Source organism: Terrapene carolina, unplaced genomic scaffold (genome assembly GCF_002925995.2).
Source record: "Terrapene carolina triunguis isolate 2854851 unplaced genomic scaffold, T_m_triunguis-2.0 Scaffold67, whole genome shotgun sequence".
NCBI lineage: Eukaryota > Metazoa > Chordata > Testudines > Emydidae > Terrapene > Terrapene triunguis.
Genome location: NW_020664418.1, coordinates 48,176,986 through 48,203,361, shown reverse-complemented (window position 1 = coordinate 48,203,361; position 26,376 = coordinate 48,176,986). Strand labels below are relative to the sequence as shown.

The 26,376-nt window shown below is 41.1% G+C and overlaps 1 protein-coding gene across 1 annotated transcript; it reads left to right on the top strand.

Annotated features, from left to right (window-relative positions):
- The first annotated feature begins 245 nt into the window (after positions 1-245).
- AAGAB (alpha and gamma adaptin binding protein) lies at positions 246-26,324 on the top strand. Its single transcript, XM_024205653.2, has 10 exons — positions 246-326; positions 9,669-9,859; positions 10,973-11,069; positions 11,999-12,088; positions 15,335-15,418; positions 21,250-21,332; positions 22,273-22,366; positions 24,767-24,871; positions 25,520-25,569; positions 26,202-26,324. The coding sequence occupies exons 1-10, from the start codon at positions 254-256 to the stop codon at positions 26,277-26,279; spliced, it is 945 nt and encodes a 314-aa protein (XP_024061421.1). The 5' UTR covers positions 246-253; the 3' UTR covers positions 26,280-26,324.
- The last annotated feature ends 52 nt before the right edge of the window (positions 26,325-26,376 follow it).

Below are 26,376 nucleotides of genomic sequence, written 5' to 3'. Positions count from 1 at the left end.
GGCCGGACTGTACCACCCGCTGCCGGGGGAGGAACAGTGCATGTGGCTGGCGCGGGCGGGAACTCTCTACCCCCCAGGAGGGCTGCCCCGCCCAGCGACACCCCGCCCCTCCGACCTGGGCCACCCCCTGCACGGAGAAAATCATTCACTGCGCTAAGCTGCCGCTTCCCTGCCCGGGTGGTACCATTCCCCAGGCCGGAAGGGGCGGGGCTTTGGGAGGAAGCGGAAGCACCGGGCGGCCGGGGGGGGAGCGATGGCGGTGGCGGGTCCCTGTGCGCTGATAACCAGCTGCGCTGCCACCTTTGCCGGGGAGGAGCTGGTTAAAAGTGAGTAACGCTCCGGGGGCCAGAGCTCTGCCCCCCCCCCCCCGCTCCCGGCCCAGCGGCCCCCCGCCCCCCCCGTGTCCTGGGCCGGGTTGGCCCCTCGGGCTCCCCCGCCCCCTGCGGCCGTCAGGGCCCCTCTGCCTGTCAGCCGGAGCTGCGGCCAGCGCCCCCTCCCCTCGCCGGGTCCGACCCCCGCCGAATTAACGCCCATGGCTTGTCACGCCTGCCCCGGGGGCGGGGGCGCGAACCTAGCGCTGCTCCGGGCGGGCTCGGGCCGGGCTCGGGCATCCTCCGCCGAGGCTCCAGCCGCTGTCTTGGCGGTGCTGGGGGTAGAAAGAGCCCGCCGAGTCGGACCTCCGACGTGCCCGGCTGGCGCTGCGGGGCTGGCAGGTGGAACTGCCTGTGTGCCAATGGGACAGGCCTTATGTGGTGTCAGAGACGCAGCCGTGTTAGTCTGTATCCGCAAGAAGAACAGGAGTCCTTGTGGCACCTTAGAGACTAACAAATTTATTAGAGCATAAGCTTTCGTGGGCTACAGCCCACTTCTTCGGATGCATATAGAGTGAAACATATATCGAGGAGATATATATACACACCTACAGAGAGCATGAACAGGTGGGAGTGGTCTTACCGACTCTGAGAGGCCGTTGCCATTTATGTGGTGTCATTGCAGTCAAGGTGGGACCCTGTAGCGCTGTGGGTTCGTGATCTTTTCTGCTGTACAGGGACGTGTTAAGCGACTCCACGTGTCCTTCAGTCAAGCATTGTAACCTCTGCCTAATGGCATCGGTCACAGCAGTCCAGGAAATGTTTGAGCTTTGTGGCTTAAGCATGTTATTGACACTAGATGCTGTGGCATTGGGCAAACTCTCTTGAGGATTTTATAGCTGTGAAAAGGGTAGGATTTTACCCTGTACCTTTCATGTGAGTGCCCTCCAGGCCCAGGAGCAGCTGCCTCATTGCTCTGGGACCTGCCTGAGAGAAATGATCACAGTCTGTTTCACCCAGATCCCCGTATGAGGGAAAGTAGCTTTCTGTGAAAGCCTGTACCTAAACCAAATAGTTTAAGCTTTGAAGTTTGACCTTCTCCTGGGGATTAAGATACACTCTTGTAAAAGAAACGACCAATAGCCAGAAATAGCTAAAATTTAGAGAACAATCTGAGTAAACCACAAACCCTGAAATCAGACATTGTGAGCTTCTATGAAGTACCTTAGAAAAATGAACTTGTGTTTAGCTGATTAACTCAGGTAATCCTAAAATCAAATTCCTCAGGAGGGGAGATGAAAGGGGAACAGTTCTCCAGCATTTTGCTATTTCCAAAGACTGCAGTGTATCTGAGATCATGCTTTTTAGCCAGGGCCTGCTCCTTAACAAGTGACTTCCTTCTGTTTATAACTCCAACTTAGGTTTGTTTAGCAATACCAAAAACTAGAGGGATGAAAAAAATCTCTTCTTCCCACTGCTTTTCTCCCCTCACTCAAATATTCCATGACATTTTTGAAATTTCCATGCATTTGGCCCAGATTGAATCTGTAGCATGCAGTAGTGCTTTTGACTTCTTGGGGGATGAGGAATAGCATTCATGTGGTCTGAAAACGTGATTTTGATCACATGCCTGGCAGTCAGAAAAAATTGCAGAAAATGTTCAGTGCAAGGAGTTAATTTATCTTTTTTCATAATATGATTCCAGGGATTGGTAATCTGCTCAGGAAGAAGCTTTTGTTTAATGGTTCTGCAAAAATGGTCATGGTTTATCATTCATCTGTAAATGTTCAATAATTGGCACAGCTATGGGTCCTAAAGAGTAGTCATGAACTGGCAGATAATTGCATGCATTTACATGCATACTAAATCACCTAATGGGTACCAAGACAAGTAACAGATTAAATAATTCACTTTCAAAATGCTTACAACTTTAGGTGTGACTTGAATGGCATTACAGATGTTTAAGTAAAGACAATCACATCAAAGCAACTGGTCAACTTTAAGGTTGTAATTTAAACCATGGAAGTTCTGATTCAGTCTGCATGTTAGTTAAGCACCAGGAGAAAATTATAGGAAATCTTATCTCTGGGGAGTTCTATTGTTGCTGCTTGTTTGTGAGAAAGTTGTGGGAAATTGCAGGGAATTCTGTGTTTTCGTAAAGCACAAAATTGTGAGGTTGTAAGTGTCTTAGAGAGAAACGTAAAGGAGTTAAAATAAGACAGGGTGGTGATACCTTGATTACTTGATGATACAAAACAGGATTGGAAGAATTTGTTGTTTGAGAGCTATGGAAGTCAGAACTTCTAAGTGACTCAAATAAACCAGATATGACTTTTTTTAAATAGTAACCACTTTGAAAGGCTTACAGGAAAAGAGAGAGATTGAATGGAGATAGTAAAATAGTGACAGGTATTTAAAAAAATTACTTTCATATACACATCAGCAGTTTAAATCACATGACCCAACTGGAATAGTGGAACAGACAACCCAGGGGTTATCTGAGGTTGGTATTTGGATGAGGGCTAGATGGCTGCCACTCAGTCAAGACAAGACTGAGAGGAAGTACTAGTGGGTGGGAGGAAGACACTGGTAGAGTTTGCAGAATTTGGGCTGTCTGCATCAGTTTAACCAACGGTGTGAATTTTAAATTGATTTAGTTAAATCAGTGCACCCTGCTTATATAGATAAGACATTATAGTGGCAGTCTTACCAAGGGAGTGGCACTGCCATTTGTAACACACACACGTACGTAACTGAGATGTGCGAGTAGATCCTGTGTTGCTCCTTGAGGACCAGAGAGCATCTCTTTTTGTTAAATCTGAGCCTTTCCTTTCAGCTGCAGGGACCTTATCACCATTATCCATCACTTTGTTACTTTGAGATTGGATTACAGTAATGGGCTCTTTTTAGGGCAATGCATCAAGACCACTTGGAAGCTGAAACTAAAGCAGGATGTGGTGCCCTCTTATTGAGCATAGTTTCCTACCATGAACGCATTCTGCAGTGCTCTAGGATATGCACTGGCTTCCAATAGGTTTCTGGGTCAAAAATCAAGGTATTGGGTTTTCATCAATAAAGTCCTAAATGATTTGAACTGCAGCTACTTTGGAACTCACTTCCCCCGGGGTCTTCTAGAACCTAAACTTTCAGGCCTGTTGCAAAGCTCTTCTCCCCGCTCCCTCAACCTTTTACGGAGGAGTGGGGGTGGCTTGAGGGTTGGAGGGATGTGTTTTGTTTCAAGATGCAATGAGCAGCCCTTCATACTTTACTGCATTATGACTGTTGTATTGTGTGTTACATTATGTCAAAGCCCAGGATGGGCACCTGCACCTTAGATGTATTTAGTTATCTAAAACAGTCTTGCAAAATCATGACATTACCACTCCAAATGCTGTCTACTCACTCAGATCAAACTTTAAACACCCAGGTGGACCAGGGAAGCAGCTGTACTGCTAATCCCTGGTGCTGATGGTTCTCTTTCTTTCAGAAAAGGGATTCTTAAATGTATTCCTGAAAAGTTCTTACTTCCTGTGTAACTTTCAGGGGGTATTTCTTATAGTTGCTTTCCACCAGGTGGCTCTCAAGACACAGAATATGAGAACTGCTAGTAACATACCTACCAGACCAGAGGAGACTTGTTAATTTAAAACACATTAAAGAACTGAACTAAGTTTTAGTCAGTGTTAAAATTGGGAAGCACTCAGAAAAAAATCAAGAATGCTTTACTGTAATCTTTGGGAGAAAAGCAGCAACAGGGGATTTGCAATGGTTTTTAAAAGAACATTACTAGTCCAGTGGTAGTTAATACTAGACATAGCAGGGATGCTTAAGTTTTAGGTATTTGTTTTCTCATAGCTGTAATAGAGCAGTAAATTCTGAGGGGGGGGGGAAAGAGGGAGATGGACAGACCTTCAGCTCTGTAGCTTATCTCCTGTGACTTTCCTCTTAAATATTCATATTCAGCTCATTTTAGAGGTCTTATTCAAGCTTCTAACGTGCTTTGGAGAGTCTATTCCATACATTAGATGCCTTCTATGTACAGAATGTCTGCTGAGCTTTTGATGTTTTACAAATGGCATGAATGTGATATGCCACTTACATTCTTAAGTTTAGTGGTGTCTGCCTTCCCAGAATCTTACTGTGTTTCATTTATCCTGTCTCGTAAGAAGACCAAAGGAACATCCAATGAAATCTGAAAGGCAACAAATTTAACTTATCGAGGAATAATATTGCTGCCCGGACTATCAGAGTCCAAGATCTTAGCAGTATTAAAAGAAGAACTAGATATTTGTTTGGGCAATGAAAACACTAAACAGAATTTTAAAAAACCTAAGGAACATAAATAATTCATGCTTTAAGGCATAAGCCAGCCACTAACTGCCTGGGGTTAGAAAGACACTTCTCCTATGAATAGATTCCATAAGCTTCTTGTGTCTTGCTCTGGACCAAGCTGATATGCCATTTTGGAAATGTAAGATTTTCAACTTTAAAGAACTTTAGTCCTTGGTGGGTTGCAAGAGACTGGTCTTGAACCAGTCAAAAATGCCATGTTGTTTACAGTGCTTTTAGCGTCTCTGCTTGGGCCAGTCCAGTATCTCCTGTTGTGATTCTCAGAGCAAAGGAGCTTAAACATTAACATTTCCCCTACAGTGGAAGCCTTCTTAAAAAAGATGTTATATTTGTGCATGTGACACTCTGTGAGCAGAGTCTCTTTGGGGCAGGACTGGGCCCTGAACCATTTGGACCTGTGGGTGCTATTGTAATCTGAATAACCCATCTCTGTTCCATGAAGAGGACAGCCAGAGAAGTCAGTCCAATAGGCCTGCCTGCATTTGAGGTCACTGAGTGAGTCAGTTGGTTTTATAGACTCTTTGGATGTTAAACCACTGACCCTCTTGATGGTTGGGAAGATCAAACATGAAAATGAGTAATTCTCTAAAGACGTACGTTTACCGAGACACGTGCTCTTGCCATGATATCAGTTTTCTGGAAATGTTTGTTTTGGCCAAATGCAGGCAGAATTAGAAATGTTTTTTATCCTAAAAAAATATTTTCTAGAACTGGGTGTGGAAAGCTTTCATTATAGTTGAGAACCTGTTTTTGCATTAAAATACAAACTGTCTTCTATTTTGGGAAGAAAATTCATGGAAACGTACAGTATGTACAATATATGAAACTAATTCCAAGGTGGAGTAACATTCTGGACAATTCTTAATTTGTCTAGACAGTTTATTTCAGTACCTTCATACAGCCTCTGTTTTTACAGCAGAAACAGAAGGCAAAACACTTAAATATCTTAGTATAGGTAGTGATTGTTAGTGAGAAATGTAACTAGTGGCAAACCTATTGAAGCTGTCAAAAATAAAGTATCCAAGCTGCACTTAATTTTGTCAGCAAGAGTAATATATAGAAATGGGACTTCACGGTTGTGCTGTAGAAATGTAGTAACTATCCCAAACCTCTAATTATTTTTATGGGAAGTCATAAGTATGCAATATAGCTCCAGGCAAGTTATAAAACTTTAAGGTATCTTCAGTATTTGAGTTGTTTTGTGTACAAGAGTTTTAATTCCACATGGTTCTTGGGGAGAAATTCCACAATATGACTGGCAAAGTCATTCTGTTTGAATGAAAGTTGCATAAAATAGCAGAACCTTAGCGGCTAAAAGGAAAACTAACGTTTGTGGGGTTTTTTGTTTGTTTTTGCATTGTTGAATTCTCTTAGAGGCTTAAACTATTTTGCCTCTACTATTTTGTAATAATTTTAAATTTCTTATGGATGGAGCTGATGTGAAAGATCTTTCAGTGAGGGTTGGGGAGCTATTTTTAAAAACACATTCACTTCCTTTTTGCATGCATGTTTATAATTCTTACTGAGTTGGCTAACTTAAGAAGAAAAAAGTGTTTTCCAACAAAGACTTTCTTTCCTCATTCTATTTTCTTCCCGCTGGTCATTCAGTGAAGTTATAATGTTGTTTTTGTGACTTTACAGTAATTTTAGTGGCAACAAACAGTTATAGCTTTATTAAAGGATCAAGTGGAGGGAGAAGCAGGGCACAGATAAGAGCTCTCAGAGACAAAAATATCTTCAATAGCAAAAGGGAAACATGAAAATATAAGGAATTTTTTACTAAATGATTGAAAATTTTTGTATGATTTCAAGGTGGTGGCAGGGAACAGTTTTAACATAACTTAAATAACTAACTTTCACTAGCATTGGCAAGCAATTCTAAAAATTCAGTTCTGAGATAACTTTCATAAGACAGATTACTAAAATGCCAAAACATGCTTTATGTGGGAATTAAAAACCCCACCACAGTATAGCTACTTCTAGGCCAGACTAATGAACTATATTTTACCTGCATTTGAAACAGTGTGCTACATATACTGGCCCTGTAGAAAAAGGACTGGTATTCATGTATTTAGAAATGCTTCATTGCTTGTTTGATTGTTACTTGCCAAAAGAGTCCCTGGATTTTTCAAACAATATCTTAACTACTTTGACTTTGCAGCAGAATATGAAATTGTAGTATTAGCAATTTGCTAGTAAACTGCTTGTGCAGTAGTAATTGGCATTATTATATACAGGACTTGTTACTGTCCTGAGTGTCAAACTAATGTAAATGGTAGTAGTTTGCCATTGTACTTAAATCTGGCTGTAGTAAATCAATATTACAACCCCCCACTTTACACTAGAAACAAGTGTTAGTTTTGGCATGCAAGGGACACTTTTAAAACAATCTTTTTTCTAAATAAAACTGATGTATGACTCAGTGAACAGCTCTGTGGATTTTGGAAGGAGATGTCACCCTTCAAGAGTTTCTCTGTTACTGAATGCTAAGGACAATCTGCTAAAGGGATTTCTGAAGGTTGTGTGTGTAATCCAAATTACTTGAGGAGGTTTAGAACTGAAAATACTCAATGTGTGTTAAAAACAAACTGAAAAGCAGTCCTCTTCCACTAGCCTGTCTAGACTAGAGACTTGGGTGTTTGCATCATAGCAACTGATGGCATCACCCAGCCACCAAACACAGAGTTATTTTCTTAGGTGTCTATAAGGCCATAAAATGGTGCAGGGTAAATATTGGATCCTGCACACAGTTTTTGGCAGATAACTGTAGGAAGAACTTTCTCAGATGCTGTTGAAAGTTACTGATAAACAGTATACACTAAATCTAAACATCTTCATGATCTAGGATTTTAAACTGTTTTTAGAAGTGAGCTAAAAAGTTTTTTTTTAAATTACATATAATCCAGATTATTTTAGTTAGATGTTGTAGTGGCCCCTGGAGTATACTTATAGGTCCATGGATTTGCAGACTAACAGTTGGTCACATAATACTAGGGAATCCAGAGTCAAGATTTGTTTGGCCTTGAATTATCTTAAATCCTTTACTTTATTTCTTTTGTTTTCTGGTTGTTAAGTGAACATTCTTGTCAAACAGAATGGACCTTGATTATATTAAAAGCCATTAGTACACTCTGACAATAGAAAAGTAATGGCACCAAAAATGATAAATGTTGCTAAAATAAGATGAAAGTTGTCTCGGCGGTTCTGTCATATACAATTTATTAATAAGAAAAGTAGGTTAAAGTTTTATAATATAGGTGTGGAGGAGCCAGTTTGTGGAAAACAAGGTTTATGAAATTAGATTAGGAAATTCTTTTACAGATTAGTCATCTGTTACCGAGGTCAAATCTTACCCTCTAATTCCTTCACTGCCTTCTTCCTCCCAAGCTCCTCTGCTTCAGTGTTGTAAACAGAGGTGTTCTGCACATCTCTGTTATGTGGCATCCACTGATGTGTTTGAACAGCTGCTCCCGCCATCATCTGTATGTTCCAGTCCTTCCCATCTTCCTTCAAATCCCACCGCAGCCCCCATTTTCACTATGCTGTCCTTGCCAATGAGACTTCCTCACCTACCTGTATTTAAACTGTTTTCCCATATATTGTAAATGGAATTCAATCAAACTTCTTGGGGAAGAGACTTGGTCTTTGGAAAGCACTGGGAGTTAGGTCCATAGGTACTTTTGAAAATCCTACTAAGCATCTATCTCTACCTTTAGGCACCTAGATCCCTTTAAAATCTGACCCTGAGAACTGAAAGACTGCATATTCCATTTCCAGTCCCCTGAGCCTTCTAGTCCCCCCAGAACTCTAGTTCTCTGATAGACTTACATTAATGGATACAGTTCTATAACTTTTTCAAAAACTTTATGATTTTGCCCAATTTGATCCCAATTATGCTGACTCTTTCAATGCTATGTAGTTGTAGTTCTTTGCTACTAATTATAATTTAACTCCACCAGATGGCTGTCAAACTATGTGATAGCCTAGGCCCTAGAGGCAATGCTAACTTAAAGGTTACTCCTAAATAGTCCAGTGCGTGGGCCTATAGTAAGTTTTCAGAGTGTTGGTTGGGACTTTAATTGCGGCTCCCATAGAACTCCATATAGGAATCTTTTATAATCTGTCCCAGCTTGTATATAGCTCAGACACTTTGGTTACCTTCCCAGACCCGAGAAAGAGCTCTATATGGCTTGAAAGCTTGTCCCGTCCGCTAACAGAATTTGGTCCAGTAAAAGAGATTACCTCATCTACCTTCTGTCTCTCAGATCCTGGGACCAAGATGGCTACCACACTGCAAACAACTAAACTTTTGACAGCTGATAATTTACTCCGTTGTCTTGTTGTGCGTTTTCAGTCATAGTCAACGACAATTTTTAATGACTTGGCTAGGAATGACATTGGCTACATGTATTTCATTCCATGCCCTTATAGCTTGTCTATTGTTTAAAAGATTGTTGTGAACTGAGTAGAGGTTACTGGTACAGCCTCTTGCAAGTATATGAACTTGGAGGAACATACTTAAACACTGAAGTAAATCTGCAAGTAGGTAGGCAAAAGTGACAAGAATTCTCCTTTTTTGTCCCGGCTGGAATTTGGATTAGCACCCATGATAGAAGCCAGGCCTGCACCTTCAGTATTTAAGCCACCTTCTTATTCCTTCCACAAAACATCCTTAATGTGCTCCATGGTGTGCATTGTTAGATACAGTCCTGCAGAGCATACTTAAGGCTAGAAAAAAACGTATTAATTAAAATAACTTCTTAAAACTTTTCTGTAACTCTTGCTTGCTACAGCATTTATCTCCATGGCTAGCATTAGTCTAGGATATAGTAACGAGTTGGGAAATAAGCTTTTGGAGTCAATACAAGTATTGGTAGTTTTTTAATATCTATTCTGAGTATTACAGTCCAGCTAAATTTAGCCTTATGTCTAAGACTTTTCTAGATGAACTGTACTCTTGGTATTGGCTTTACCATCTCATCATTCATTTCTCTGATTTTTGTATAGGTATCATTGGAACAGAAGACCCTGCTGCAGATGTGTCTACAAGCGGAGGCGTGAGATTTTACCCCTGGACAATAGACAATAAATATTATTCTGCTGATATTCACCTGTGTGTGGTACCAAACAAATATCTTGTGACAGCAGAAATTGCTGAATCTGTCCAGGCGTTCGTGGTTTACTTCGACAGCACAATAGTAAGAATGTTTTTTGTTCCTGTATATTATCTTCTCATGCACTATAGTTGGAACTGTTGCTATAATTGTCATCTTTATGTTCCCCAGATCCTGTGTTGGTTGCTCTCTAGGCTGGTCCTGTAATGCAAGCTAGAGCAGCCTTAAATTATGCCTATTAACAATGGTCCTTAGGAACCATTATGGCAATTAGGGAAGCCACAGTTCCTTGCCCCATCGTCCCTTACACCAGTCCCAGGAAAAGAGGTAACATAAGAGCTGGTACTCCACCTGTATGCATCAGATATTCCTGCTACATTGGGGCCATTCTCCTCAGACTAGTTATGCTGATTTTAGAGCGGTTTGATGCTAGTTGTGCAAAGCTGCTGTAGCACAGCCAGGGATCGGGGCAGATATTTTTAAGGATTCACCCTCATCCCTTTAATTAAAATAAGAGAGAGTCCCAATATGGTTGGAGTCATCCAAACAGTCTTCCAGTAAAATCAGCAAAGGCCATGAGATTCCTGATATTTCTAAGGCAAAACAAAAAACTAGGAGAAAATGTCCGTTTGGGGTGGAGAACCTTTCACACCATGAACAAGAGAGGGCACAAATCTATTTCAAGCTCCCTCCCATTTGAGGAACACCTGTCACTGCAAGACTGTCTCCAGATAAACAGTCTGCAGCAGCAAAGATAATTGATTAGCTTCAGTGATGCATGAACTTTAAGCCTCATTGAAACTGCGTAAATGTTAAATTATTATGTAACAAATTAAAAAATGCTACGTAATCCAAGTTAGGAATGCTCAGTTAATTTGCATAGTTTGATATTTCAAATCCGAATGAGTGAGATGAACTCAGCCACGGGGGACACAGGATATTTGCTATTCCTGTTTTCTCTGGTTAAAAATGCATAGTTCAGTATATTAGTATTGTGAACATATCCTAACCTAAGATATACCAACTGTACAACACAGATGAGCTGGCATTGCTGTTGGAACCTTAACTCACTCATTTTGTGACTGTGTCTTTTAACCATGCAGCTTTAAGTGTTACATTAACAGGGTTTTAAAGATTTATTTTAAAGTTGCAAAGTGCTTTGAGGTATTCATACAAGAACCTTGTTTTTTCCTCCAGAAATCTGGTCTTGACAGCGTCTCTACATGGCTTCCCTTGGCAGAAGAATGGTTACCAGAGGTTATGATCTTGGTGTGTGACAGAGTATCTGAAAATGGTAAGATGCTAAAGGATATCAAAGTTTGGCTGGAAAAAGTGATCTTGCATGCTGTTTTCTTGGCAAACTTACTACAGTTATATCTTCTGGTATATGAATAAGAGCTTTAGATTTGATAGGGGGGAGCTGAGTTACTCACATGGCTGGTAATTGGATGGAGCCTTTTACTTTAATTGCAATTGAAATCCAACCCAGGTTGGTAGTGACATCAGTGTACCATCTGATGGCTGCTTATTTGTCTGAATGACATGCTTGGGCTGGCCAGTTCCTCGTGGACAGGTGTACACACTGAAAAGTCACCCCCACATTTGGTACCTATCAACACCATTGACAATATTAACTGGGAGGTCATGTTACTGAATGGGCTGAAATACACTTGCCTGTACAGGTGGTCCACGTGAGTCAGAGTTGGGGCATATCAGTAGGATCATGGGTACTGACTGCAGTGTGAAGAAAGAAGAGTCAGCCTTTGGGAGTCATTTTCTTGTGTAAATCCATGTGCTCTTATTGGCTATAAGTAAGAGCTTGCTTCCTCTGTTGGCATGCATTGTGCAAAAGCAAATTAATTTAGCTCAGGATCAAGCCCTTAGTAGAAGTAATCCCTGTGACGGCTGTTCGTTTACATGTCAGTCTCGGCTCTGATTGCAAAAACCAAGAATTTATACGTGATTTGTAAAGAGGGAAACAGAGTGATTTAAGATATGGTGCAGTTTAACTCGAAGGCCTTTAGAATCTTTGTTTGTGATGTTAGTAATGGACAGAACCCGACTATTTCTGTACTTCCTTTGCTGCCATACAATCAAAGCAAGGGGACAGGTGGTTTGTTTTGTTTTTTTTGGGGGGGGGGGATAAAAAACTTCTGCACCGATGGTATTGCAGAGTTTAAAAAATTAGACATTTAGAAAGCAGCTTATGTTTCATAACCTTAGGTGTGAACCGACAAAAAGCTCAAGAGTGGTGCATCAAACACAGTTTTGAACTGGTGGAACTGAGCCCAGAGGAGCTGCCTGATGAAGACGGTAGGGTTACAACCTGTTATTTTTAGAATGAGTAAAATTACAAAGCTGATTGTGAAGCAATTGAAAGGGGCTTGCAATTTGTTTCTGTACTACCAGGGTTGTCTGCGGAATACTCTGAGTTAGAGTGGTGCTTTTCCCGTCAGGGCTAGGAGGAGTTGGTTGTTTCCTCCAGGGTTATCACCTCCAAAATACACTGCTGGTGATGTAGCACCTACATAAAAACTGGTTTGTGCTCCCTCTTCTGGCTCTGTAGCAGCTGTTGTCTAATCCCAGTGCTTTGATGATATAGTTGATGGTCATGTATAAAATAAACAACATTTATACTCAATTTCCCGATCCATTTGAAACAAAAAAAAAACTGGTAGAGAGAGTTTGGGGGACGACAACGTATTTTTAGAGCTTTGAAGACTTTTAAAAGCAAACATAAAATACAAACATTGTTTAATGATCTCTTGTCTTCGGGCTACTAAATTACCATTTGAATAAACATTTTTTAGTTTTTTGTTTAAGGGAGATGTGTGTGTGCGCGGTCATGCAGGAAACAAACCAGTTTCAGAATCACTTGTGTGGCCGTGTGTTCAAAATTAAAACCCATGAAGCAAAACCGATTGTGTCATGTTGACATCTGTGACGACAAATGTGATATGTTCCACTCTTGTGGTTGAGTTCTGGCACCTCCTGACGCAGATCTCCCGTGTGTTGAGAAAAGGAAAGCATTTACTGCTTCAGTAGAGCCAACACAGTCAGCTATATTCCCAAGCATCAGTTATTCACTAATATTTGTCAGTTCAAATACATTGAATGCAGTGGGAATGCACAGCTGTCAAGGAGAGCTTAATTTCACCCAAAGAATCTCTGTGCAGAAAGTTACAAGGTTCCATATTTCACAGGGCCTTCATTACTGGTGCTGTACGAGAAGGAAAGAACCCAATTTGTCTTTTAGATCAGTTTGAGTTTGCAGGCCTGGCAGTTAGGGAAAAGAGCTCGTTTTGACTTGTAAACTGAGGTCAATCGATACAGAAGTTACTGGGAGACAATTATGAAACCCCACGGTATCATTTTTAATCACTTTTCAGAGTAGAGTTGTACTTTAAAGTTACTAATGCTTTCTTTCAATGGAAATTTCTTTTAAATGTACCTTCTTTTTAAAGTGTGACTCACTTGTTTAGATGCAAATAAAATAAGCAATATTCATAATCAGCCAGGGTGTTAGTTTTTGAGTGATGATACATAAACTCTAGCTCTCCTACCTTTCTAACGTTAACATATTGAATCACCGTGACTCAGACATTGAAGGAAATACATTCTAATGAGTAACTTGTTTCCCCTGTAAACCTGTTACACGAAATGCTTACACAGGAATATAAAATGGATGCAGCACAGAAATAGTGCCAAGATCTGTTAAAAATTACCAAAGGAGCTGCTCCAGCTGACTTGGAGCTCTCTTTGTGACTACAATATCAGTCAGCTGTTTTGTGTAATAGCAGGAACTATTAATTCAGCCTCATGACAATCACACTGATGCTTTGTCTCCTGAGACACCCTGCTCTTTGGCTTTTTGTTTGTATTTTAAACCTAAGGGTCACTGGCACCTTGAAATCTATTTTTTAAAAGGCGTTAAAGGTAACGTCACTTACTAGACCTGCCCCTGAGTCATCCCACAAATGCTCATGATTTTTTTTTTTTTGCAGTCATATTTTCCGATCCTAAAATGTCTCTCTCTCCCCTTTTGCTTTGTGAGAGACCTCCACAAACAGGGGAAACTGACTAATCCAAGGAAATGGTGAAACTGACTATACAAAGTGCTGTCAGATGCTCGCAGTAAGCAAACTGAAATAATAAAAATAGCTGTCAGGTTATAGTAACTTAAGGAGCAACGAGTTAGTTTCCAGAGAGAAGTAATTTTAGGCGTTCCCTATAGTCCTATTCCAATTAATCAATCAAAATTTAATCAGACTTTTTATATCGTGTGTCCTAGAGTGTTTAAATAGTAGAGCATGGACATTTTATGAACAGGAAACGGGCAGCTGGCCAAACATCTCTGCCCTATTCAGTGGTCTATTTAAATAGTGAACTGCAAAGGAAAAAAAGGGGGTTTGCCTCCTTTTTGGCTATTTTATGGTCTATAAAGATCAAATTGTTGGAGCGATGAGGGGTGGATTGCTTTTTACATTCAGGACTTGTCATAATTCTAGCAGTTTTTTCATCAAGAGCAGAATAGACCGCAATACCGTATAAGTGACACCTGCTTCACTATGAGGGGACACAATTTCAGTTCATAGTGTTTCACTTCGTAGCACACATACCTGTAACTCAGATGTCTCAAATATGCAAGGGGAATTTTTGTTAAATATTCAGCATCTCCAACCCTTCATTTTAAGGCTGAATGCGCTCAATCAATGTTGTTTAGACCCACGGAAGACATAAAGCAATGTATAAAAAATTTCAAAACCTGGCAAAAATGTAGGGTATCAAAGAGGCAAAAAGGGACAAATGTTTTTTCCCTTAGCAGGTTACTTTTTACATTCCTTCACTTTCAGTACCAGTCTGCTCGGCAGTGTAGGACAAGCACTCACACGCACAGCTGATAGATGTTCGGTGGTTAAGTATGTAAGACATTTTTCAGTGATTAGAAGAGGTCTGCTCAGGCCTACTTCTAAAGCCTAACCTAATCCTGAGAGGGCTGAGTCTTTTCAAACCCAACCCTGTCAGCACCACGGCTGCCTTTTCTTTAGAGCTCAGCCTAGTGAGGGCTTCCCACAGCCCATCTTCCTGTGCAATTTGTCTCCAGTCATTTCCTACCCATGTGTTCTGCGCAGCAGCAGCTACTTCGTGCCTTACTTTTGCCAGCTGTCTTGCTGCTCTGTGTGCGCTGCAGAGTGAGTTTGCTGACGAGTCACAGTACCTCTCACTCAGTGCAGCGGTGGGCCTGAAGCTGCCATCGCAACACCCTGACGGGCAGGGGGAAGTGATCAGAGCCTCCCTGACCCGACCTGGAGAGTTTTGGATTGTTTTCTAACCTGACAAAACCCTGACACCGGTAGTAAGGTCCCTTTGGGTTGGGTTGCAAGCTCTAGTAATTGGAGTCTGGGACAGAGTGCTGGTCTCTGTTCCATTTCTACTGTTGATGCATCATGTGCATCACCATGATGCACCGCCTTTTCCCAGTTTAGTTTTCTACTATCATGCAGGTTAGGTTTCAGAATAACTTTGATAGAAATTACATGGGTTTTGTCTTTTGTTTAGATGACTTTCCAGAGTCCACAGGGGTGAAACGAATCGTACAAGCCTTGAACGCCAATGTCTGGTCTAATGTAGTAATGAAGAGTGGTATGTAACCAAGGCTTTTCTCTGGGGTAAAGCTGTAATTCTGGATAAGTTAATGCCAATAGTTTTTAGTTCTTACAGCTAGATTTTAAGTTCAGGAGGCTTTTAAAGTGGAAGTACTAGATCAACGCTTGCTAAACGGTATATAAAAACAGAGCTCCTTCTGAGTGCTTTTGGGGCTGGCTGTCCAGCAAACTTTTCCAGGTGTCTTGCCCTAAAGGTAAATGTTGAGTTTTACTCAGAACTGTTATGTTGTAATGGTTGTATTCAAGCATTCTTTGTCTGTCTTTGGTAAGGTGGATACTTCAGGGTCAAATGAAATTAAAGCTCATTCAACCAAAGCTCTGGCAGTGAGGTGGCCTGCTTCCGGTCAGTTCGGACTCTAAAACTTGTAATGAAGCTACCTCTAGTTCAGTGCACTTGCCTATCATGACTATATTGCCCCAGACTGAGTCACAGATCAATTGTTCTTACTCTTTTAAAATAGTGGCTAAAATAGGGTTGAAGGAAGAGATTTGAATTTCCGAGGAATTCATTCCATGTGTCCAACTTCATGGAACTGAACATTAACCTCCCTCCCCAAAGTAGGAGCATAAAATAGCACTACCCTATGGTATTTTTAAAATCAAATATTTATACCCTATATTTCTACTGTCTCAGCTACTGGTAAAGCCAGTGCCCAGACATATTCCACCCTGTACCTTGTATTCCAGAAGGCTGTAGTGGAGACCAAGTTAGCCTACTACTGCTAGTCACCCTTCACAAGATGACTTGGGCGTGAAAATATACAAAGCTCTCCATTTGTGAGCAATGGACGCTTCAGAGTCCTTATCTGGTTACATGGAAGTACTTGAGAACAGGAGAAAACATGGAAAAATCATCTCCCCAGGCACGAGGCCATCAGGTAGAGACTGTCAGATTGTGGAAATATCCACTTGGGCTCGTTAAAAGGGAGGAGAAGTGCTGGCCTAGCGTACTTAATTTTTGTTGTATAGGTACAACCATCTTTTCAAACAAAGAACCCTTCAGTTGCCCTTGCAAGTGCATAGGCTATCTGAGAAAATGTAGGAAGATGGATTCTTGTGGAACACTTGCCGTTCCATTCACTATTGCACAAAATATCACCCTTCCCCTTTGTGACCTCCTACTGTGCTTGTAAAAACTACAGTGACTACCTGCCTGGGAGAGTACTATTAGGAAAATGTTCAATTAAAGACAAGTGTTTTTCCTTTTACCAAAAAGTTATTCACATTATCATCTGTTGCTTTTCAAGTCACCTCTTCTCTTGCAAATATTTCTCTACTACCTGGGCTCCTTCCCCTCCCTCCCCCACCCCACACAGTGACAGAGCATTAAAAGGTCTTTGCTGGTTCCTATAACTGATTACCTAATGGTAGTGTTTTTCCAGTAGAACATGACTAAGTACTAAACTTGACATTGATTTTTTTTTTTAAATTAACCTGGTGACTGTCGCATTAAGTCAGAATGAGATTTCAAAAAAGGTTCCAACTGTATATAGCTGTGCGTGCGGTCAAACCAATAGCCATCCTGAGATGGTGTAAAGTATTTCATTAGAGTGGAAGACAGACTTATTTATTTTGACAGCTTGTTTCCTTGTTTTACATCCTGCATTTGACAGATGTTCTATTACCGAAGAGCAGGACTCAGTCCTATGCTGAATTGTACGGAGGGGAGTTCCCACACATCACTAGTGTATCTCGTAAAGGTCAAACTTCTTGAGAATCCAGATTTAAAGTTTCCACTATGCAATAACTACGTAGCACTGATGTACATTACTACACACGTCAGGAAATGAACTACATTTCGACTTTCTTGCAGCTTGAGTATACTTTCAAAGGGGCATGACAGAACTCAGTTTGCCTAAATAAAACATTGTACAACCTGTAACAATCCTTTGTTTTCAACTTCTTCCTGATCCTTAAAACTGGCTGCAGCAGAAATAAAATTTATCTTCTCTGCTGGCTGACCCCTCACCACCAGTCACTTGCCCCCTGGCCTTGCTGCTTATTCTTCATGTGAGGGTTTTTACAGGAAGTGATAGGATGATTGCATAATACTAAGGATTTCTTCTAACATACCCTACCTTCTAAACTAGGTTTGGCCATCAAGGTTACATCACAAATACCTATTTTATGTAGTTGTCTTACTTTAAAATCAGAAGATTTAGCTGTTTTGTACATTTGTAAGAAACACTTTTAAATAATGGGAGATTGTATTGGATTCTTGATGGCTTTATAAAGAATGACTATATTAAATTAACTGTTGGAACATATACATGCTTTCATTTCTCCAATAGTTCAAAGTTGTTCTAACCTCTATTGTAACTGGAAGAGCCTATGGGAGCCTTTTCTCCCTCTCCACTAAGAACATGTTTGATGCTTCTTCCACACCCATCTCATAAATAAGGCAGTACTGCTCTCTATAACAGAGCAAGATTATAGAGCAAAATGGGCATTTCAGTATAACATGGCTGAATTGTAACCATTCAACCCTATTGTACTGAAATACCTGATTTGTGAATAAAGCCTTGTAACTGTGAACGAAGTGTCACCGGTGCAGCGCTGTCAGCTTGGGGTACTTCAGTGAGGGGAAATGCAAAACAAAAGGAAAATAAATAGGCTTATCTGAGAGGCTGTGCAAGGAGTTCCATCCTCTGGCAGGGGTAAAGCAGGTCCTTAGCTGGGTTTGGTCTTGGGAGTCAGATGGCTCGGTCACCTCCGTGGATTAGGAGGGGCAAACAAAGTTCTCTGATATAAATAAAACAGGCCCTCGGCTTTGATGTTCAGGATTAGGCTGAGGAAGTGACTGGCTCTGCTGCCCCTTTACAATGGGGGAAGAGGAACAGGATATTTGCTGTGTCCATGTGAAAGACTCCTCCAGCTGACTTCCTTTCCTGCTTAAGTACTTGCTCCAATGAGCCCAGGTGGAGACTGAGCAGGTTCACCGGGGTGGGGCCAGCTAACTAGTTTTCTCCTTTTTGCAGGGAGTTAACCCCTTCTCTGCCTGATGTAGTGAGGTATGTAAGCCCGCTTGTTTGAACAAATGCTGACTGCCAATTTCCAATGGGACAAAGCAGGCATTTTTAGCGCTCTTACACAAGATAAGGATTGTCAATCTACCTCTCTGATCCAGGACTAGTTATTACCTATTCTGAACCTCAGATCAGACAGTTTTGGGGACAAATTCCACATCCTGAAGTGGAGGAGAGAGCTGTTTAAAAGCTGCTCAGCAGTGTAGTATGTTCATTCTGCAGTTGTAGAGCAGGATTCGTGGGCAGAGTGCAGGCGAGGTAGTCAAAGGTGTAAAGTTAATATAATCTTCAGCCGGATATGGCCACAGCGGGTGGGGTTGGGGGAGAATGTTTCAATAGATACCAATATAGTAAACATACCCTGGCTGTCAAATAAGCAAGTGTGGTGCTCGAAATGATGCTGTGAACACAGCTAGCTTGCACTTCACAGCTGTTGCAAACTTTGCGTTTAAACTTTGGCATTTGTGAAGCTGTAAAGAATCTGCTGCCGATAACCTAATGGAACGATAAATTATGCCAGTTATTTCTGAGCGAGGGATTTAGCTAATTTTTGGGTCCTGGTTCATAGGAAGAATACTGTATAATGCTTCGCCCCATTCCTGAGCTGTATCCAGAAGATACAATAATTTTGTAGGGAGCTGTAACTGCAACGCCAAGGTCTGTGTCTCTCAGATTCTGAGAAAAACAGCTCCCTTCTCACAGATCATTGCTGTATGGGGCAGTACTTTCAAACCAGTATACCAGGTTTCAAACAAGCTTGCAGGAGAGGGTGCAAACCTGGTGTCATTTCTCTATACACCTCTACCTCGATATAATGCTGTCCTCAGGAGCCAAAAAATCGTTCTGCGTTATAGGTGAAACCGCGTTATATCGAAGTTGCTTTGATCCACAGGAGTGCACAGCCCCGCCCCCCCGGAGCACTGCTTTACCGCGTTATATCCAAATTTGTGTTATATCGGGGTAGAGGTGTATAAGATGAGCTCTAATTATAGACCTGAGAAGCCACCAAGACCTACACTATTACATCACAAAATCCATGCCTCTTCCCATGCGGGGATGTTCTCTGTAGTACAGGCTGGACTGTAATGTCCAACCTACTTTCAGATGACTCAAACTGGCTAATAATCTTTAGTTTTTACCACTTCTCCAAAAGACAGCTTTTCCGCCGCCTACAGAAACTTTTTAAAACTACTCTGTTGGGCTGTGGATTCCAATATATTATCACTTCATCTCATGCTAATTTAGTTGGCATACTTCAGATACTTTCACGCTTCTTGCAGCCGAAGGTTTTTAAGGGGATCCAGTCAGCTAGACTGATTCACTTCTTCCCCAAGCCTCTGGCAAGTAACCTGTTTCATCAATAAAACCGTATACAGCAGAGCCAGTTTAAACAAATACTTGGTAAAAGGCTAGAGCTGACTTGAAAAAAATCATGCTCTAAACCTAAGCACACAATGACAAACTTTATTAAAGAGGAAAGGAGGACTTTGCAATTATTTGAGGGATTTTTACATGTTTTCCAGATAGCTGATGATTTTGGTTTAAAAAAAAATGAAATATTGTATAAACTACAAATTGAATTGGAATGTGTATAAAAATTACATCATCCAAGCTGGAGTCTAGAGTTAAGTCATTAGTGCAGTGTTAATGTAGAGCAGATTTCTTTTAAAAGGAAATTTTTTTTCCTGACATGAAATCTTGCGTTTTGAAGTATAAGCAGAATGTTATGTTCTTCTAACTTTTCAGTTGACTAAGCCCTCTGTTGTTAAGAAAATACTTTGATTAAGTCCTCAGAGTCCATTATATCCGGCATGCAAATAATTATAAATACTTATATGTCAGTACTAGCCCTGCAAAAATATTTGTCCTAACATTTAATGTTGCTTGTGTTAGATTTGTCTCTGCTTAGTAATACTTAGCAGCTTTAAGACCTATCATGCTAGAGGTCAGAGATGGGAGGGTAATGAACTAGTTCTAGCTTCATGTTGGTGGCTTGGTAGGATTTTTAAAAATATTGTTAAAATACATGTGTTCATAAAAATGGAGTGTCCAGAACATCATAGAGTCTGAGTAAACATTGTACTGTGCCCGATGGACCCTTACATTAATCCTGCATAAATTATTTAAAACTATTGTTCATGACATTAAAGTGTGTCAGATTTAGAGGACAGAGCTGTATATAAACAAAGGCTATTGTTGCATTTCCTTTGCGGACTAACAAACATTCACGTCCATTGATGCTGCCTGCTGTACGTGAAACAAACGCCACCATCCTTGTTAACCATTAGTGTACGCTCCTGCTGTGTTTTGAAAATAATACCAAACTGAGTTTGTTGGACTGGGGGAGTATCTGGCAGAATCCAAGCTGCAATCAGCATTAACTGTTCTTTAGAGACCAGGACCTACAATATCCAATCACGCTCTCACTTTAACACCTCCCACAACCCTTGGCCCCACTCTCTCTCCTCACTGATTTTACCACTTAAAAATAATGCTGCCATATCAGTGGCTTTGCACTCAGTCCTGCACACAGTGGGACTGCTCACGTGCGTGAAGTTAAGCATGTGCGTAAGTGTTTGCAGGCTCAGGGAGATTGCTGGGGAGCCCCAACCTTATTTTAAATCAGCATATTTTAGGTATTTAAATGATACTGGCATAGGTTTATATCCTGATTTACATACTACTTTCGCTATTCCCTATAATAGACTTCATCTTATCTGGTGAATTGCTCCTTGGGAATAGTGTTGCATTTTCTATTAAACTAACAGCTATTTTTCTTCAGACAGGAATCAGGGCTTTGGCCTTCTCAGTACACTAGCAGGTGCAAACTGCAGCATTGGGTCAGAAGAGAACCAAGATACAAAAGTAAACAGTAATTCTTATTTCTCACTTTATCCGTGTGTTTCCTCCCTGTCACACAGTGCAGTTACACCCTTTGTCTTCCACCTTCATTTTCTTCTCCCTCAGGGGCCACTTCAAGTCCTTTCTAAATGCAATGTTAAAGGAAATACCCTGCATTAATGTTATGAGGCCGGAAGACTTGCAGCCTGCATTTTTCTCAAGATTACCTGTAAGATGAATGCCCTTAGTAACTGCATAGCTGTCAGCTCATGGCTGCGAACTGTTGCACAGCACAGTTTCTTGGAGCTCTGTAACTTTCCCTGGTGAAACTTGGTTGAATTTTCAATGTGGGTGTTGGTCATAAGCTCTCTGACATTTGTGTAAATGCTTTCCCTCAGACAGCAGGCTGGAGCCAAGGAAAAGTTATACAAAACTCGAGTCAAGATGCTGGGTTGTTTCATTTATGTCTGGAAGTAGTGTTTGTGCCAGATTAGAGCTACAGTTTGAGAGGTTATTTTTCAAAAGCCCTAAGTTGTCTGCAGGAATATCATAGCTCAGGAAAATGTGTACCATGGTAGCAATATGTACATGCACAGTTCTATCCAGCACTTTGGATGAGTGAAGATACACAAGATAGGTGCTCTATCCTGAAGAATTTGCATTTTAAGATGCATATAAAACAATCCCTTGAAAAGGCTATGCTTTCAAGGGAAAACACAAAGCAACTGAATTCTTGGTGTTGCTACACCGCAGCTACATTTGATCTGTAGCTTTAAGCCTTTCACTCAACTGAGATATTGTTTTTAAAAAAAAATACGATTAAGAAGATCAGGAATGCTTCTAAGCACTCGTTAGACTTTCATAAATGCCTGACTCTCTGAACTGTTGGCTTCCTGAATGTTTGAACTGGAATAGCGAGCTGTTTTGTCTTGGTTATGGTAATAACTGGTAGTTTCCCTGACAGCCCCATGCACCAGCAATGGACAGAGCAGAATCTCATTTAGACAACAGAGGAGATGTAGCTAGCACAAACAACTTGCAGATTGACAGCATTGTAGGTAAGTTCTTCCTTTGCTTAGTAAACAAAATTCTGATGAGCTTTGCGGGGTGAGGTAGAAACTGAACCATGATGTGTACAAAAAAGGAACATTCCCAAAGAAAACTGTGTGGGAAAAGAGCCATTATTCATTACAACTGGATGAGTTTGTGGCTTAGCCCTCTGGCCCGTAGAGTAACCAATATCCAAAAAGTCTCCAGTTAGAAACTGCATTAATAGTACTTCTCTAAAGATATCATGTTGACTGGATGCCTGCTCTTGGGGCTTTTAAGCAGAAGACCAAGAGCGGGAACTGAGTTTAAAAAAAAAAAAAAACTCTTCAGAGAAGTGGAATTACAGATAAGCAATTTCCCCTTTTGTTTCCAGCTGGTTTGTGGCAGAATCTTGCTTTAAAGAGACAGTACACAAATCTATGCCTCATCTTTCTTTACATGTCCTTAGCCTTCATTGCTGGCAGTAGTCCACATTTCCTACCATTAGATCAAAGATTTTAGCATATGTATGTATTCCCTATAAAAAAAAGTTGACATGATGAACAAGGTGCACCTCTACGCTGGATAGTGACAGCACAGCTACAGACTAGGGACCGAATGGCTAGGTAGCAGTTCTGCAGAAAAGGACCTAGGGGTCACAGTGGACGAGAAGCTGGATATGAGTCAACAGTGTGCTCTTGTTGCCAAGAAGGCTAACGGCATTTTGGGCTGTATATGTAGGGGCATTGCCAGCAGATCGAGGGACGTGATCGTTCCCCTTTATTCGACATTGGTGAGGCCTCATCTGGAGTACTGTGTCCAGTTTTGGGCCCCACACTACAAGAAGGATGTGGAAAAATTGGAAAGAGTCCAGCGGAGGGCAACAAAAATGATTAGGGGTCTGGAGTGCATGACTTATGAGGAGAGGCTGAGGGAACTGGGATTGTTTAGTCTCCAGAAGAGAAGAATGAGGGGGGATTTGATAGCAGCGTTCAACTACCTGAAGGGGGGTTCCAAAGAGGATGGAACTCGGCTGTTCTCAATGGTGGCAGATGACAGAACAAGGAGCAATGGTCTCAAGTTGCAGTGGGGGAGGTCTAGGTTGGATATTAGGAAACACTATTTCACTAGGAGGGTGGTGAAGCACTGGAATGCGTTATCTAGGGAGGTGGTGGAGTCTCCTTCCTTGGAGGTTTTTAAGGCCCGGCTTGACAAAGCCCTGGCTGGGATGATTTAGTTGGGAATTGGTCCTGCTTTGAGCAGGGGGTTGGACTAGATGACCTCCTGAGGTCCCTTCCAACCCTGATATTCTATGATTCTATGAAGAAGGCTAATGGATCCTGGCCATCCCCACCCTCTCCCCAAAGATAAATAGCATAATTGGGGTCTGGGTTGCCAGAGCCCCTAGAAACTAAGTACCCCTCTCATCAAAAGCATACCCCTTTTTGAGAAACCAATGCCCAACCCTGCGAGGAACAGATTCCCTCAGAATTTAAGACAGAGGTTCCACTTGCAGTGTTGCCAACTGAAAGCATTCAAGTCTTTCTCCACAACCATGAGGGCTAGAAGCATTTTTTAAAATGAAAGCTGAGATGCTCCTGCATGACTACAGGAGCTGGGGCTTTAAGAAAATCTCGAACCATCACAAGACTATCACAATCAAGTTGCGAGAGGTAGCAACACTACACTCGTCTCGGAGTAGCTACCAGCCTCATCCCCAAACTGCTCTTCAGATCACTGGAAGAGAACACAGAAAATTCCATGAATGCCTCTGCTTCTGATGGAAAGAGGTTATAGGCTTAGTTCTTTTACAGTATGGAAACAAAACTAAAAAAAATATTTTGGGGGTTAAGATCAAGATTTAAATTGTTCCCTGTTCACAACATTGAGAGTATAAATGTAAGAAAAGTCCCTAGCTTCCAACATGCAGTATTTAACTTATTGGACTAGGATCTGGGATGTATTAGAGGGGACTAATATGATAACTAAACTGCCTGGTATCGAGTGCTTAACAGGCATTGTCCAAATCCTGTTTTGGGGATTGATGGTGGTGTTTAGGCAAAAACTAAGTCAGCACTTCGATTTGGAATGATCCCCAGCCATTTCTAAGGCAGATAGTGTTAAGAGCAGCAAGAAAACTTCTTACATTTTGACATATTTATAGCAATTTTAAACCATGTTCTTAAAATCTGATAAAGTTCAAAACACCTTGTAACGTGTGTCACGTCAAAACTGAGTAACATAGTAATTAATGCCATGAACCAATGGAAAATTCAAACCTTTTATCCATCACATTGCAAAGGGAGCCAGGAGTCTCACTAGTACTCCATATATTATTTTTAATATCATACCAGCAATTTATCATCAAACTAATGTGCTGGCCCGCAGGAAGAGTCTGGCTTAGATTAACTTTAATATGCTTATTTCAGATCCCATGTTAGATATGGATATTCAAGAGCTAGCCAGTCTCACCACAGGAGAAGGAGACCTGGAGAATTTTGAAAGACTGTTTTCAAAGCTGAAAGAAATGAAAGGTACTGTACCTGTAAATGAAGAGCACACCATCAGTAACCCAACAGTTATATTCAAAAAGCCAGTTAGCAGACCTGGGAACTTCATTGTGTCCATCTGAATGTCTTGAAAGTTATTCTTCTTCTAATGGTTGAAATCTTGAACACTTTGATCTGTTGTACTTCCCTTTTCATCTTAACTAGTATTGATCTTGAAAGCAATAGTCCTTTGTCAATAAAACTCTCATCATTGTAGGTAAATAGTGCTTTGTTTTTAAGAACACCTAAGTAGGTCCCACCGAAGTAGCTCGCCAACATTCTGCACTAGCTTTCTATCATGATCTTATACTCCACAATCTTCTATAAACAATTCCACAACAAGAATTATTTGATTTTTTTTTTTTTTAAATCTAGAACTTCATGCTAATCTTGAGGTTTAGAAATCCAAAATACTTAGAACCACTGATTTTCTAGTGTAGTTGAATTTTGGAAATCCTCACTAAAGTCTCCACTCCCTCCTTTCCCATGATTTTCCAGTAGTTCAGAAATGGCTTGCCAATCCCTCTGGAGCACTGCAGTAGGCCATCTCTGTCTCTCTCTCTCTCTCGATGCTCAGTAACTCTGCTAACCCTTGAGGGAGACAATCTAACATTACTCTTCTTTTCTCTACAGACAAGGCAGCAACATTGCCCCATGAACAGAGAAAACTACATGCAGAGAAGGTGAGGTCTGAAACAAGAACTTAAATTCTCCAAACATGTAATTCCAACTTTGAGTGTTCCTCTTTCTAAATAGCAGCTACCCTTCAGGATTTTAAGCAAGGAATGACTATCATAAATAGAAAAATATATTGGCTGCTGCAGCTCTATAAATATAGAGCATCTTCCAAACAGAATACCAATGATCGAATCTGGTCAACAGGCTTGCGAATGGGAAACAGCAACAATATGGAATTTTAAAGTTGAGGGAGGGTTACAGTTATCGGAACTTCAGAAATCATGCAGTAGAACAACTGAAGGCTTGAACCAACTCCCATTGAAGTCAATGGAAAACTCTCATTGTCTTCAATGGGAGTTGGTTCAAGCCTTCAGTTGTGGAAAACTTCAGCGGGAATTAGATCAGGCCTTAATAACAAATTTCACAAACCGATTTTATCTTGCAGAGATTCTAAAGCCCTCTAAATTGTCACATCCATTTTGTTGGGATTTTAGCTGGAGAAAGAAAATAACATTTCAGCTAGGAGTACTGTATATAGGTGTTCCTACTGTGTTTAACTCCTGCTCACTTTACATTTATCAGCATGTAGCACAAACGTCAAGTGTCTTGAGCTTGTTTTGGTTCTTTTGACCCACAGGTGGCCAAAGCATTCTGGATGGCAATCGGAGGAGACCGAGATGAGATTGAAGGCCTCTCCTCAGATGAAGAAAACTAAGTTCTCTGTAGCTGTTTGTAGTAGAGCTGATGCAATATCCTAAAAGTAATGCTGGACGTTTCCTACAAACAACAAACTCATTTTTTGCTGAAGCTGC

Excerpts from the sequence above, each read along its gene's own strand:
- AAGAB (XM_024205653.2), top strand. The coding sequence starts at position 254 with ATGGCGGTGGCGGGTCCCTGTGCGCTGATAACCAGCTGCGCTGCCACC. Across the intron at positions 327-9,668 it reads CGGGGAGGAGCTGGTTAAAA|GTATCATTGGAACAGAAGAC; the intron begins GTGAGTAACGCT and ends ATTTTTGTATAG. Across the intron at positions 21,333-22,272 it reads AAGAGAACCAAGATACAAAA|CCCCATGCACCAGCAATGGA; the intron begins GTAAACAGTAAT and ends TTTCCCTGACAG.